At 41.5% G+C, this 16289-nt stretch overlaps 1 protein-coding gene across 1 annotated transcript; it reads left to right on the top strand.

The window, feature by feature from the left end:
• The first annotated feature begins 5970 nt into the window (after nucleotides 1-5970).
• On the top strand, nucleotides 5971-15974 carry SPRYD7 (SPRY domain containing 7). The gene is made up of 5 exons (XM_084226316.1): nucleotides 5971-6093; nucleotides 7328-7444; nucleotides 10365-10531; nucleotides 12160-12262; nucleotides 14738-15974. Exons 1-5 carry the CDS (start codon nucleotides 5988-5990, stop codon nucleotides 14833-14835), a joined length of 591 nt encoding a protein of 196 aa, XP_084082442.1. The 5' UTR covers nucleotides 5971-5987; the 3' UTR covers nucleotides 14836-15974.
• Nucleotides 15975-16289: the final 315 nt, after the last annotated feature.

The raw sequence follows: 16289 nt of genomic DNA, 5'->3' as shown, positions 1-16289 counted from the left end.
AGATTAACGGCAACATGGCATTTTAGATTTCTTGCTCATTATTTCCATCTATTTCTCATACAACGTTTTAATGTACTTTTAGAGTTCATTTTATTCTCTATTAATTCTTTGGGCTGGTCCAACTCTGTCCCCTTATAAATAAAGAAGGAGCTGAATGGGTGGAAGAGTGGTTGCCTGCCCACCTGGGATAATGCCTCTTCATTAGGTCCACTTGAAAATGTTCTTGTTCCTCCTTATCTTTGATTTCTTCTGTCAAAGAAGAAAGCCTAAACTTCTGGGCAAACACACAGCAGGATTTCTGTGCCTGGTGCATAGAAACACTGCCTAGCCAGCACCCTACTTAACTGTCCAACGGCTGTCCTGAGCATAATCAAATAGAATTTGGTCACTCTTCTACTTCTTATCTGACTGAGTCACACACAACCATTTTGCACACTTACAAGTCCATCTTTCTATACTTTTAAACTCTGCTTCAATAGCACCACTTTCAGTAGCAGTTTGTTTATGAGCTTGCATTCCTGCATCCAAGAGCACAGTGTCTTCCCAAGGCAGCATCAAAGGCTGGTTGTGGAAGCTTCAGAGAAAAGCTCTGGCTGATGGAAAAGAACATTTGTAGATCTGTGGAGATAAACAAAGCCAAGGGAAATCTAGGCTCAAAGGAGAGGCCCAGCTTGAAAGGAGGTGTTAGGATAAAGACCACTTAGTTATGGGAAGGTTGAAAATACAAGGGTAGAAATTTGGAAGGAATTATATGATAGTGGTAATTTCCAGATTTTCAAGACAAGCACCATATTTTTTGTAAGACAAAGGGCATTCATCTACTGTCATCTTTAAACTACAAAGAGAACTCAGATCAAGGCTCTTCTAATAAGCACTATGCCAGGAGATTTCTGAGACTGAATCTCTGAGTTGTGGTTCAGTCAGCGACCTCAGAGCTGACAGCTACTACTCCCCTTGCCTGTCCCAGCTCTGCCAGCCTCTGCAGATGCTCTATTGAGCTGATTCGACCTACGCAGTAAGCAGAATGCTATTGCCTTTTCTTTGTTGAGGTGAGTTTTGTGCTGATTCAACAAGTTAAATCAGTCCAATGCAAGATTAGACAATCACCCAGTCTAACGTCAGAAGAGCGAGGAAACGAGGAGTAAGACTTTCCTCATCCCATGGAAGCAAGCCATTAACGTGACTCAAGTTGTAACAGGTAACTCTACCCTGACAGGCAGATTCTCGGGGGGTTAAGCCAAGACAAAACTGTGCTACTGGCAAAAGTCATCATCCTATCCTTTCCCCTTTCCTTAGTCATGCTTTCCTGATGCCTTCTCTCTGCTGGCTATGACACTCATGCAGCCACATGTTAAGCCAGTTTGCCAACAGAGCTGAAAGCTAATCCAGTTTACCAAAAAAAAAAAAAAAAAAAAAAAAAAAAAAGTTTCCAGCAGGATCAATTTTGGCAGCCAGCTGATCCTGCAGCCGAACAAACACCAGCACCAGGATGAGCCAGTGAGAGGGCCGGTTTTGGTGGCAGCCTACACACACGTCAGCATAAACCAGAAGTGCCCCCACAGGCCATAATTTCACAAATGCTTCCAGCCAGCTATTGCCAGCACTGCTGCCAAAAGTAACACAGCCTTGCCCTCGGCCACACCAGCTGCTCATTCCAGGCTCCAGGCACCCGCTGTGCTTTGCTGGAGGAGAACTGATTGATAAATATAGCTGGAGTTAAAAGCAGCATTTTTTTTACTCCCAAATTTGTATTCCACATCAGTAAAGCACCTCTGAACCAAAGACCTGTTGGATTTTAATTGTCTTCTGGGGTGAAGCTCCAGAAAAAGAGGTGAGTTGAGGGCATTTTACAGTCTAATCCTTGGCTGCAAACCTGCCTTCCCACTAATGCTAAGGCTTCACGTCCCATTACAGAGGTGTCAGAGCACACACAGAATACACTCCAGCTTCAGGACAGAGACTTCTTGAAGGACTCTGCTTTATTCAGCTGGGCTGGGGTGAGCATACTCTCAATCTGTGGTGGCTAATGTAGTCACTGTGGGTACCAAACTATGGACATAAATCTGCAAGAGCTTAGAGCAGCTTGATAAGAAGAGACTGCAAGATTATGTAAATAAATAAATTATTCAAAACAGCTCCACCTTACTGATGTATAAATGTTTCACAACTATATTGTATCTGACTACATTTCTTTTCAACAGATACATCTGGACTATATTAAACATTCCAAACAAGGGATCAGAGAAAGCAGTTTCTTGTTATCGTTCCATAAAAGCTACTTTTAATATGGATTGTAGAAATACCAGGCATTAAAAATCCATGAAGGATCATCAGCAACTGAAATGATCAACTGCTGTTTTGAGGTCTGAATTTCAGAGATTGCCTTGATATCTGCAGGGTCTCTGCTGACTATTTTAGCAGTACTGAAAAGCTCTGTAGTTTTGCATGCAGAACTTTGACCTACACAGTTAACTAATATTCAGCACTTTGCCAGATTTTTCTGCAGAGGGACGTGGGGGGGGGAATCGATGATGAATTCAGTCAGCTCCTTAGCAAAATCCTATTTATTTACAAAGAATGTACAGCCACGTCCCATTTCCTTGCACGCAGAGGAAGCAAATGGGAGGGAGAACTGTGCAGCAGTCCAAGTTTGCTGCTCCAGCCAGGATGCTTGCCCAGAAGAAGCTGTCCCTTGGCTTTTTCTCAGGGCCATACACCACTGCTTCTCCCACTGTCTGCTGGCTCTTGCGTGGTGTTTCCGGTCCCAGACATGCACACAGGCAAACACAGCTGCAACCAATCTGTGCTCTTGCTGCTGTACTCACAAGCAGTCCCTAGAAAAGTCTCCCTGGCTTTCCCCAAATTAGTGCTTGCTCATTCAAGTTAGCTCATCTTAGCACTTGGCCACGCACCCCTGTGCCATGGGCAGCAGTTTCTCGTTTTTAGGTATCTTATGCCATAAAACAACCCAATTGCTCCTTCCTGGAGCCAAGCATGGCCAGCATCCCTGTCAGTTTTAATGAGGTTTGGGATTGCCTATAGATGAAAGCTCTGCTCCAGGGGGTTATGCTTGTATTGCATAAAGAGGAAAGGAGAAATGACCTCCAAAGCAAAGAGAACAACAAGGAATAAAATTAATTTCCATATGTAATTTCTTCTTGGATTTAGCAAACGTCAGATTAACTGTGTAAAACAGAGGAGTTCCTACAGAATGTTAATCCTCACAAGAACTACATTATGGTGAAGATTTCAAAAGTACAAAGCACAACCTGTTTTTCATCTGAGACCTTGTCTGTATCATCTTCCAAACCACAGGCCTGACCCTGGGAGTGGAAGGACTGCTTTCAATAAACAAACCTTGATTTTCCAGTCCTGCACCATCATTTACTTCTGTGCAAGTTGCATGGAGACATTACGAAATCCATTCCAACATACATAATAACTACTTTTTTACATTGGTTTTCACAGGTGTAAATGCCTCCACAAAGCATGCAGCAGCAGGGAAGCAAGTCCGATTGGTTTTTACTTGCAGGACAAAGAGGAATTATCTCTCTGAGAACAGATTAGTCATGTATTACACTGTTGTAATGTGTGTTGCCACAATGGGAGAGAGCTGCCCTCTCCTGCAAATTTGGCATATCAGGGAACCTTTTGGAAACATACTTGACTGAAGCCAGTAGCTGTACTTTTCAGGGCTAATGAGAGACAGTTGTATTTTGTGAATGAAGCTCTAAGCCAGAGAATGAAGCAAATCAATGACCATCATTTTCCTTCAGCAGGTCCTCCAGATAAGTCTGCATTTGTGAAATGGATGGGAGTGGTTGTGTTCTACTAGCATGGTTCCTAGAAAAAATGTTTCTGCTGCTACTGTTCAAGGAAATAAAGTTAAAACACTGCAAGCAGCAAACATGTCTAGGCATGCTGAGCATAATTTTGCATCCAGTGTGGGAGGGTCCAAAATACTTGGCCACCCCAAGTAAAAGAAATGAACATTCAAGTAAGGCAGAAGCTGAATTAACCCTTGATTACCAAGCACAATTATACTTCTAAATATTGAAGGCAAGATCTTTATTTCTTTGGGGCAGTTCTTTGTGCACTGTAAAGTTTTTGGTGCTTACACACTCTATAAACAGCCAGACAAGCACATTTTCAAAGACAGTGCTATCCTGCTGCAACTGTTCACCTCACCCTTCAAGAAAGTAATTTAGAGCTTAAATCTCTAGCTAAGTTTTCTTTTTCTTTTCTGTTTTCTTTTAAAAATTATATTAACATTTATCTTTTAGCATTTACTGTAACAAACCCACAGGCAATAAAAATCCCACAGTGACTTAAATGAGACTAAATTTGTGAACGACAAGCTACCAATAAGAATCCCGATGCCCTCCATATGAAATAAATAAACATCAGTTTCCACCTAATATTTACTTCTTGGAAGTTCAAGACTAATCCCATTTGGCATATTTTAAGGAAGTGAGCTCTTGACCCCAAATGTTTATGGGCTGTAACAGTAAGTCCAATAAAAAAAAAGGAAGAACATTTTAAAGCTGCTCTTAAAAACAGATTGGTTTTAGGCACGATTTTGAGAAAGACAGCACTTCACCTCATGTTTCAATAAAAGGGGGTAAGTGTGACTGATACAGCCCATCCAGACCAGTAAGAGATTTGTGGCTATGAAAGTTTATTTTAACAAGGATTTCTGAATATCTGTATTAACCTCCTGGCCCCCACAAGACAGATGGTACCCATAGTACCACATGGGTTATATTACTTACATCATACTTCATACTGTAATAAAATGTTAAGGGAGCCTTCTAGGTGAAATTCCACATAATAATATACTGAAATTATGAGAAGCAACAATTTAATCCCAAACTGGTTTGGAGATAAAAAAGCCTTCAGATGAAAGTAATCAAATTACTTGCTGTCTGCAAAACATTCTACATCAGCAGCTCGTGGCACATTTATTTGATATTTTTCTGTAGATAAATAAAATGTGAAGTGGGCACAGGTAGGCTTCTACAGTCATGTTATCAATATTTACTGTGTTTGTTGGAGCCCAGTTTGTGGGTCCTGCTCTGGATGCTGTGTGCGCTGTAGGAATGCAGAAATAGACATAGAAATGCATGTGTAACCCAGAGACCACAAGTCACGTTACAGCTCTTTTATTGGGCGGTATTCTACCTCTGTGAGAGGGACACAAGGCTGGCCTCAAACTGTGCTTTGCCAAACAAAATAATAACAGCAATGATAGCTCAGCGTAGCAGTCGTTGCAGTTGAATTTAAGTGAGTAAATTCGGAGAGGTTTTGAACACATGAAGTACTCTGGCAGCAAAGTGTACTTCTTCAAACACCGGGGTTACGACTCAGGGAGGGAAGGTCAGAGGTCTGGAAAAGAAGCAGAAAGAGCAACTCACAGGGGCACCTGCAGGCCCACTTGTGTGAGCCTTTCATTTCCGTGAGCCACGCCTGACTTTTCCAAAAATTAAAAAAGAGAAAGGTGGAGGAGGAAAAAAAATGAAAAAGGAAACGAAATAAACGGGGTTCTTCTTGGCGCCAGGAATAACTGAGCAGTAAATTTCCATGAAGGAGTCCCTTCCCACGGATGAGGTTCGTTGATGCCATACCTACCACCTGCCCATCATAATCAGTGTCCTCTTTTTTTATATATGTATATATGCATATATACGTGAATTATCCTTTATATGCATGTACGTACGTACAATACGTCCTTTAGGAGGCTGCGCCGGTCGCCTCACGCCACGGCGACAACAGCGGAAAAAGATCGGCAGGGGCTGCACTCGCTGCCCACTAGATTTTAATTTCCAGAGGAAGGGCAGGGCGTTAATGTTGTGTTGGCGGTTTTTGGGGGGTTGTTTTTTGGTTAATTTAATTTAATTTCACTTTAGCCCGCCATGTCGCGGCGGGGCGGGGCCGGGCCGTGCGGCGGCGGCCGTTGCGCCTGCGCGGTGCGGGGGGTGCGGCCGGCCATGGCCGCCTCCGTGTTCTGCTGCTTCTCCTGGTGCCGGGATGGCGGCGCCGGGCACATCCCGCTCAAGGAGATGCCGGCCGTGCACCTGGACACGCAGCGCATGGGTGAGCGAGGCGGGGTGGCGGCTCCCAGGCGGGCAGGGCCGCAGCCCCGGAGCGCGGCACGGGGGGTAACCGCTGGGAAAGTCGTCTTGGGGCTACTTCTTTAGCAGGAATTGGCAGGTTTTTAAACCAAGGAAGTTTGGTTTAGAAATGGTTTAAGGCAGTTTGTGTTTAACTGAAGTGGATGGGCGCAATGAGTGTGTGAGGTGCCCGAGGGCGGCAGGCTGCTCGACGGGGGCTGCCGTGGTCAGGGTGGGCACGGGTGGTTCAGAGCCGAGGGGCTGAGCTCGCAGAACCGCAGAATCTGTGAGGTTGGAAAAGACTTCTGAGGTCGTCGAGTCCAACCTGTGCCCCAGCGCCACGGCGCCAGCCAGACCAGGGCACTTGATGCTACTTCCAGCCTTTCCTTAAACATCTCCAGAGACGGAGACTCCACCTCCAGTTACGGCAGTGGAGATGAAGAAGGAGCGAGGCCCTGCAGAGTCTGTCCGTGCTGCTCTTTTGGGATTACCCTTGGCATGAGCTATCCACAGAACCGTGCCCGGGCTGTGTTGAGGACGGAGGGGATCTGGGCCAGCAGCAGCAGAGCGGGGAGAGAGCTGGGGAGGAATAGGTACGGTCCAGTGTTCGAGCACAATTGTTCGCCACAGCCTCCCATGTGCTTGGCCATGACGACAGTGCCTAAAGATGAAGTTGTCCGATGGAGAAGGAAAACTTAGCAGAGGTTTTTTTTTTGCTCTGTGTATTGGCAGGCACATTTCTGATAGAAGGACTGTTTCAGAGACTAACTGAACACCTTGCAATTCCATCAATCATTTCTACCCGATATGCTTTTCCTTCTTGTTGCAGAATGCTTTTTCTCGGATGTTAGAGAACAGAGTACAGGGCTTTGGTCTCACAGTGAACCCTTTCTGACTAAATTGTAAGTTATGCTTCTGATGTGGCTAAAGCAAAGGTTGTAATCAGCGTGGTGCCATAAAGCCCGAGAGGTGAAAATTAGATCAGCTTATAGATTTTAAATAAATAAAACCTAGTGGAAAGATGAACTAGACTGTAAACAACCTTCCTTCTCTTGCTTCAAAGCACAGCCCATCATCATATTTCTCGCAGACTAATGAAGCTTTTACTTGGGGCAGAAGTAACAAAACCTGGTCTCAATGTTTAGGGCTTTTGAGGGCTGCTTTCAGGTTTCTAAAAATGTTTTGAAGTTCTGTGGGGGTTTTTCTTCTACTTGCAGGAACAGATGTCGTCATTGTTAAAAATGGCAGAAGAATATGTGGCACGGGAGGATGCTTAGCCAATGCACCTTTGCATCAGAACAAGAGCTATTTCGAGTTTAAAATCCAGTCCACAGGTTAGTCAGCAAAAAATATATGACTTTACACTTGGGAGGTATGTTACATTGCCTGCTGGTGGCAGTATCTCAAAGGCTCAGCACATGCATCTTTCTAATTGCATCCTTGAACTTGTGAACGTTAGAGAGATTTAGAAGTTACTGTGTGAAAGGATTTTTTTTTTTTCTTTTTTAATTCTGACTCTAAAATGTTAAAAAATAATAGTCAGTGTTACTAGAGGAGTGCAAATACTAAACCCCCACATTGTTCTGTATGCTGTTTTAGGCATGTTTTTCAGGTGGCATTGTTTCAAAATTATTTTTCCTCAATTAATGCTTATGACCACATAAAGCACTGTAGCTATGAAGTATTTTTTAAGGAGTGCAGCTTATCCAGTGATATTTGTATCTATTTGTCTACCCTCACTTTCACTTAGCCAGCACTGTTTGCCTGAGTAAGGGTAACACTCCTTGTGCTACCCTTTGCTCTTGAGATCAAGTGTATAGCACTTACTCTGACACTGCCTTATCCAGAGGAGCCTTTCAGCACCTTGCTCCTTTATTTGCTCCTACAAATATGGTCAGCTTCACCACTACAGAGAGCGCTCCAGGCTTGCCTGTATTCTGGCATGAAAAGTCAGCCTGTATTTTTAAAAGCTGCTAGCAGACACTCTGAAAATGAAGCTGTGCTTTCCCTAAGTGTATCTGGGGAGGGAAGAAGAAGAGCAGTGTTAGTCCAGAGGCAGGCCTTATGTACTAGCTGGAGCTTGATGCTGAAACTTTTTGGGTAAGAGTTGTTTGCCTTCGGGTGGGTCAGAGTGCAGGCAACATGAACACAAATCTGCCCACAACACCTTGCAGTCCAGCTAGCTGGTTAGTTTTGAGCTACATGTAAGCCCATATCCATCTTAACTTTGCAATTTTATTACCCTTTATTTTGGGAAGAATCCATTGCAGGTGTTGTTCATCCATGGACATTATTCAGACAGTCTGTCCATGTTCTTAACACTTGAGAAACACAGGAGATAAACTCTCCTGGTTCCTGTGAACCTTTTTCCCCTCTATTCCTACCCCCAAGGCAGAAGAACTGTGGAAGACTTAAAGTAAATCTTAGATTTCCAGAAGTATCCCTGCACAGTCAATTAGAGGTTATCTATGGGTTATCTGATTATTGTAAAGTTTTCTGAAGTCAAATCACACTCTTACCTTTTCATTCTTGCTGTTAGAATAAATTTTTCTACAGTTTCATCTTCTGAAAATAAGTTTCTTACATATTTGCCTTATTTCAGTCTTCTCTAGACAAAAAGTCCCAGTTTGTTGGGGTTTTTTTTCATTATATCCTTATAGGTAAAATTTTTACACTTTTGATTGGTTTTGTTATTTCTTCTATGATAGTCAGCCTAATTTATCTTGAAGTACAGTGCTTTAAATGGATGTTCTGCTTCAGCTGCAGCAGCAGTAGATTACCTCATCTGTTTTATATATGCCACACATCCAGAAGTTTTCCACATCAGTAGAGCACACTCACATGCAGCAAGTGGTCTGTGAACTGGTTACCAAGCCACTACTGTATTTGTGCCACTTACTGTTCCTACTTACCTGCTCTTCTTCACAATTAAGTAAAAACAGATGCACTTTCTTTATTTCTAACCAGTTAGTCAGCATCACTTTAAACCTCTCAATGCTTGCAGTCCTGTCAGGCTGGGATTGGCAGCACATTTAATCAACACATTGTCATGTTGTACAAGTAATTGATGGTAGTACAGAACAGTATCTGACCTTGTGCATTCAATGCAAAACCTCAAACCCCACTTGAGTCATCTTTTTTGATTTGACAGGGTGCTACTGATGAGTAATCCTGGAATAGTTTTCTAACCACTCGTGCCTTCATATTGCTGTAACTGTCTAGACCATGTTTTCATCATTTGACTATTTCAGTGTTGTATGAGTTTCAAAAATATTACCAAATCTAGTTCTGTAATATTAGCACTTAATTTTTTTCTGTTAGACCAGTCTAACTAGCCGAAAAAGGAAAATTTGTTGTTTACAGACCCATGCTAGTTGGATTTATTTTTTGTATCCACCTACAGTCTGAGAGTTTGTTTTCAATATTTTTCTGGGGATAAAAGTTAATCTGAGTGGTTACAATTCTCTTTCTCAAGAGACCCTTCTTTTTCAAGATAGATGCTGTTTGCCTTTAGTCTCCTGTGGCTGCTTGTGTTGGGTCTGGTCAGGATGGAGTTCATTACCTTCCTAGCAACTCCTGTGGTTGTGTGTTTTAGATTTGGGACCAAAGCAATACTGATAACAAAACAATACTGATGACACCAATGCTTTAGCAATTGCTGAGCAGGGCTTGCACAGCGTCAAAACCTCCTCTGTTTCTCACTCTGCCCCTCAAGTGAATACGATTAGGGTTGCATAAGAGCTTGTGAGGGGACAGAACCAGGTGGATGACCCAAAATAGCCAACGAGATATTCCATACCACATACCACCTGTCTTGTTCAGGAATAAATGGGAGAGGGGGGGATTTAGGGAGATTAGCCATCTTTTACTTGGGAATTGGCTGGGCATCAGTCTACCCATGGGATGTTGGTGATTGATTGCCATTGCATCACTTTGTCTTGTCTCTTTCACTTCTGCTTTACTAACTAAACAATTTTTATCTTTAGTCACAAGTTTTCTTGGTTTTGCTCTTCCTTTCCTCTTCATCCATTCCACGAGGGCCTGCGTGGGCTGGGGGAAGAGAATGACTGGCTGGATGGTGCTTAGCTGCCAGGGCTACCAGAGCTAACCCACAATAGTTCTGGTATTTCCAGGAGATATTTACTCGTAGTACTATCATGGCATTAGTTAAAAAACAAATTCTTTATGCTGTCCTGCTTTAGTCAGTTTTCAAAATAACATCTTTTTTTTCACTGTGTTAATGTCACGTTTTAGGGATTTGGGGTATAGGAGTTGCAACCCAGAAAGCAAACTTGAATCAAATTCCGCTTGGTCGAGATGTCCATAGCCTGGTGATAAGAAATGATGGAGCTCTCTACTATAACAATGAGGAGAAAAATAGGCTACCAGCAAACAGCCTTCCTCAGGAGGGCGATGTGGTGGTGAGTTTCTTAAGGCTTTCTTACTTCCTCACCTATTCCCAAATGCCTCTTATTTACAGCTCTCTTCTAAGTCAATTTTAACTGTTTTAAGTCAAATTGTTCAGTTTGCATCTCCCAGTTTGGAAAGTGCTGGGATACAGACTCCTGTTATCTTTGAATGAATCAGCAGCCTGGATATGGGTGGACTTCAGTCTTGGTGTTGATAGGCTCCTAATGAGGGATGGACTTGACCAGAGTTTGAGAAATAGTTTCTGGTGCTCTATTGCAGTATATACCTGACTGATAATTCCCATCACAAGGATCTTACATTGTTTGAGATGGGACCTGCCTGAACAAATAATGTGCTGGAATGCATTACATGTCTATGCACCATGCCCAGCTGAACTCAAGAACCCTTAGCTAACTGGTTAATCATTAGAAGGACAGAGCGGGGCAGAGATGGGCCCTGGGTGATAAATTAATTGTATTTTTAGCCAGACTTTTGTAGTTTTTGGAGGCTATTGAGTGGGGAGGGGGGTAATGCTCACTGGAAAAATGATAGAGAGAAAATTGTAATTTTTTGTACCTCACTGTTTCAGGTTTCTCAAAACATCCTTAAGTGACTTTGTTCAAAGTGTTGGTTTTTTAGTATTGTCATTTTCTCCATGTTCTCTTGGGTGTTTTCAAAAATACATAAGAGCAATGCAATGAAATTGAGACCATTTATCACCCCTATTTTTTCACGCTGGGTAACTTGCCTCTCTATAGCCATGAAATGCCATCTTTAGAAGCTGCAAACAGCTAAGGGTGACATCTCCACCCTTAACCCTCAGATACAATACTGTTCTTTTAATCCCCTTCTGAAATTGTTTTTTGAAGGGTTGCGGATTGTTTCAGGCTTTGGTGAACTAGTGTGATCTGAACAGCTTCATCTAATCACAAAAAACATAACTGATGGGTTACTGCTAACTTCCCCATTTCCATAAGTATCAAGTTATTTTATTCTGTCATGAAAACAAATTTTTGGAGTCCTGCATGAGCACACAAATTGTCACACTCAGACATACCAAAGCAGTGAGGAAAGTCCTTTAGCTAACAGATAAGTAAGTTACTATCTTGCTAGTGTTTGCTTTCTGCCCTGTGGTCAGCATATTTATAGCATTGTGTGTGAAACCACGGTCTGTTGCTGCCAGCAGAGTAAATGAACTGAGAGAGGTTTCCATATGGAGGTAGGGAAGGATGAACTTGGTTCCTAGCGTCATTATTTATTAAAGTTATTTCAGTGAGAAGATACAAACAAGAAGATTGCAAACCTTCTCATACTCAAAATCATTGAACATCTTGTGTTTCTTTAACGTGGTGAAGTTTGGAAATTTGTTCTCTTAACTCAGTAAGATGTGAAGTGTATTGTGCAGTACTGTGCTGCATCCCAGTTAGAACAGGCATTAAGGAATCCTGAGTATTTGAAAATACAGATGTTACTGGTCATTTATTAACTTCTAGTCCTTGGCAGGAATGTGTCAAGTGAGATTTTCTAGGATGCTGTGGTTTGCATAATGGTGTTAAAATTTGCCTGAGAAAGCTAAGTAGCAGTCTTATGTGTATAAACTTGTTGATGCATTTTTTTGTTAATTTTCTGTACTTTATAGGGCATTACATATGACCATGTAGAATTAAATGTATATTTAAATGGCAAGAACATGCATTGCCCAGCTTCAGGAATCAGGGGGACTGTCTATCCAGTGGTCTATGGTAAGTCAGAGATTTTCAAACTGTTTCACATTATGGAAAATATTTTCATTCCAGTTCTGTTTTGTGAGCTGTGTATTCTTCTCACTTAAATGTAACACACATCAATCATCTATTCTTGGCAACTACAACAATTAATTATGTGAAAATGTAAACCTAGGAAATTACAAAAGAATATTTTTGCCTCATTTTTAATGCTGCTTAATAGGAAAAAAAGCACTGCTTACTGACTGCTTATAGTGTCCACATCCAGCAAGCTGGGGAGTTACTGCACTCAGTCTAAAAGTTGACAGGTAAAAAAAAATGAAGCAGATGGCAGACTTGTGGGTTAATCTGATTTATCTGTGAAGCTTGATATTTGTGCCTTTTAATTTCCCATACTTCATAAATGCCTTCAGTGTTCCATAGCAATAGAACTGTTGTTTGTGTTTTCTTGAACTTCCTGTGCAGTTTCTGCCCTTTTCTGCTTGTCCTATTGCTCTGCACCACCGAGCAGTGCCTGGATCCACCTTCTTGGCACCCTTCCTTCAGATACTCATAGATATTGGTGAGGTCCCTTCTCAGTCATCTCTTACTGAGACTGAACAGACCCAGCTCCCTCAGCCTTTTCTCCTAGGAGAGGTGCTCCAGTCCCTTCATCATCTTTGTCACCACCCTCTGGAACTGCTCCAGGAGCTCCATCTTCAATTTATCTTAGCCTCATCTAAGTAGCCAAAATCATTTTGGTTGTAAGGATAACCCTTAGCTACATGATGGGGATAATTTTTAATTCAGGGTGCAATTCCTAATGAACTGTTGGCATGTTCCCATTTATGTCTTGATACATTTTGATTGATACAGAATTTTGTGGACAGGAAGAAAACACACCAGATGTGTGGTAGAGTCTTTGAAGGCTATGAACGTAGCTGGTGAATCCCTTGTTTCCAAGCCCGAGGGGTGGAATCGTTTTACGTGGTCAGGTTGTGATGTGTCCTTCAGCCACGTGATGGCGCCGCTGAGATGCTGTGGCGGCACCTCCTCGTGCAAAGCCTGCAGCAGCGGCAGCCGCGGAGTTACTGCGTGCTGCAGCCTCCTGTCTTTTGGAACGGGTCTTACACGGCGCGAAGAATGAAGGTTGCTTTCAGAAAATACTCGGTGGCATGTTAGCCTGCTGCTAATCTTTTTTCTCTGACTAAAGAAGTTCCATGCCTGGAGAATGCAGTGACCTTTCATTGCCAGGCTCTTTGGTCTTCTTCCACAAGTGGGCATTATTTCGTTATAATTATCACGTCTCCTACATACAGCTATAACTTGAAGCCTTCAGGTTGTTTTTGTACGCTACTTGCTTGGTATAAATTTCAAGTGTCCTTAATTTAATGTGAACTTCTAGTCCTGTGGAAGGATTTGGCTATACAGAAGAGAGTTTCTCAAACATTTACTCTATTGATACTAGAACTACAGATACCTTTTTAACAGGAACGTGATAGATCAGGCAAAGTGTCAAGTTTGAGAAGATAAAACAAAAAAATGGACTTAAAGCTTATTCCCTACTGCAGCTGTACCTCAGGTACTTTAATGGAAGCAAGACATAAATGCTGCGTAAGTACCAGAGAGCTGTACAAACACACTGAGACACACTGATAGGAGTTTTCGCAAAGCCTAGGAGGGAAGAATTCCAACCTTGTCTCTGAGATAGAGCTAAGTTCCAAAATATGGAGACGAACCTTTTCTTGTTTGAACTAATGTTGATATTCTGCCAGGTTCATCTCAGAAGTTGTGTTTGAAAGAGACCTTGCTTTTCTGACTAGGTGGGTGTTTCAGTTTGCTAGTGAAGTACACAAAAGCGTTGCTCTGAAAATACTCATCAGTTTCTTTTTTATATTCTACATTGAAAGTGCTGTTGTAGGTGGGTAGATTATGTAGGGGGTCAAAACCAGGGAGAAGTTCTGTAAAAAAACTACATTAACTTCCAATTTCAAGAAGCAGTCAAAACTCTCTTTGGATCATATACTAAAACTGATGGTTTGATCCCACTGTTGCAGACATGTGAAACCTTGTAAACTTCAGAATGCCACTGCAGACAGCTGAAACTCCAGCAGAATTAGGAACAGAAAAATATGCACATGGAGAGGTGACATCCCGGCAAGGTTTATCTGGTAGCATCCTTAATCTGTAAATTTCTGGAGAAATGGAGTAGAAAATTTGGAATCAATAGCCTGAAGCTCTGCTCACACTCCTAGTGAAATTAGACATTCTCATTGACTTCACCAAGGAACCATTACCGAGTAAACAGCAGAAAAGAGAGATGGTTTGCTCTCCTGGCTTAAGGTCATACCAAATTCTTTGAAGAGATTTATTTTAATTATGTATTTGCAATGGATGTATTGAAGAAATTCTTTGTGGTTTGAGCACAGCCTACAGTTTACTAAGATGGTATAAAAGAGGATCAAACTGTAAGTGTTCCTTCTCTAATTCCTTCTTTTTGGTTCTCCTCTACAGTTGATGACAGTGCCATTCTGGATTGTCAGTTCAGTGAATTTTATCATACACCTCCACCTGGGTTTGAAAAGATCCTCTTTGAGCAGCAAATCTTCTGAATGTCTTCATACTGAGAATTTGCACCCTGCACTGTTACAAAAGCTTTGTCATCTTGATGCCTCACTTTACTTTTAGGAAACATATCTGTATTTTTAGTAAGTATTTGTGACTGCTGTCTGCAGAATAAATACGTTAACCGCAAGACCAGGTAAATGTGTTGCTGTCCAAATAAGAGTTTTCTGGCATTGTTTCGTGGTTGAAAATGAGTGTTTTGAGGCAGAGTTTTTCTCTGGTTTGTACTTGATGCATAAGAAGACTAGGGATATTGCTGTTTTCAGTATTACATTCAGTATTTTGAATAAACTGGAGTTCTGAAAGGCAAATAGTTCTTACACTTATGATAGCTATGGAGATGGATAGTTCTCATTATTTTTTTCCCCAGCCTTTTTCTCACAGAAATTATGTAATTTCTTTAAAGGATGCACTGTGTTTGTAGTCTGTGATTTGGAGTTGTGGTGTCCTCCCAGTTGTACACAATGACTAATAATACAATGGCATAACTAGCAGCTAGATGCTTTCTTTTTGGCAAAGTGTAGGTCAATCCATTCCCTCAATCTTAGACCAGCAAATACAACTTATCTGTTTCTTCTAGCTTTTAATTTGCTTTTATTGTGACTAAAAAAAAAATAGAATATTTTCTAGTGATACTTTTTTGTTGAACCTTAAAAAGTAAACCTGAACAATGCCTGTGTGTTTGAGGACCACCATGCTCTGTTACTCTGGTAAGAGAGTAAGTACAGGTCACTCAACTTGGGTAAGCAAAGATCCAGGTGAAGGGTATGAGATGTTATGGTGAAGCCTTACGTCTAAACTGTAAATTAGATTATTCTCTTATGGAATAGCATATTTAATTTCTTCATGAATCACTTATAAATGGCTAAGACATTGTTCTAAAATGTGATGCCCTTGAATATACATTGTGAGATGCTATTTTTCCCCCCTTCTGTCATATTTAATATACTTCCTAGAAGAATTTTTATTGTAAAAAAAAAATCTTCATACTGAATGTTTGTGTTACGGTTTTGGCTTTTCTTGGGTTAATGTGTTTGCATAAGTGATTTTATTTAAATATTTTTAGAAATTACCTTATTCTGAAATTTTCAAATACAAACAGCTTTCTCAAAGTCTTTCACCTTAAGATTTACTGCATCTGTCTTAACTCTGTGGCCCATGTTTCCCTTCATTTTAGCCTTGCTGTCACATGACAGTATTGGATAGAACTTTTCAACTTTGTCAGCATTATGGTGTAAACCTCGGGAAATTAGAGTGCAGTTTTATCATTTCCCTTTGAAATCTCCTCAAATCACAGTAGGATAATGAGAAATAAAACCTAAATCCTACAACTTTTTCCCCCCACCCCTCCCTTCTTTCTGGGCTTAAATTTTTTCCCAATTTGCTCTGTCTTGTTCTCCCAGCAGCACAGGGGGACAAGGAATGGGGGCTGTGGTCAGTT

This window comes from Fringilla coelebs (assembly GCF_963513975.1).
Source record: "Fringilla coelebs genome assembly, chromosome: 2".
Taxonomy (NCBI): Eukaryota; Metazoa; Chordata; class Aves; order Passeriformes; family Fringillidae; genus Fringilla; species Fringilla coelebs.
This window is presented reverse-complemented; position numbering and strand designations above follow the sequence as displayed.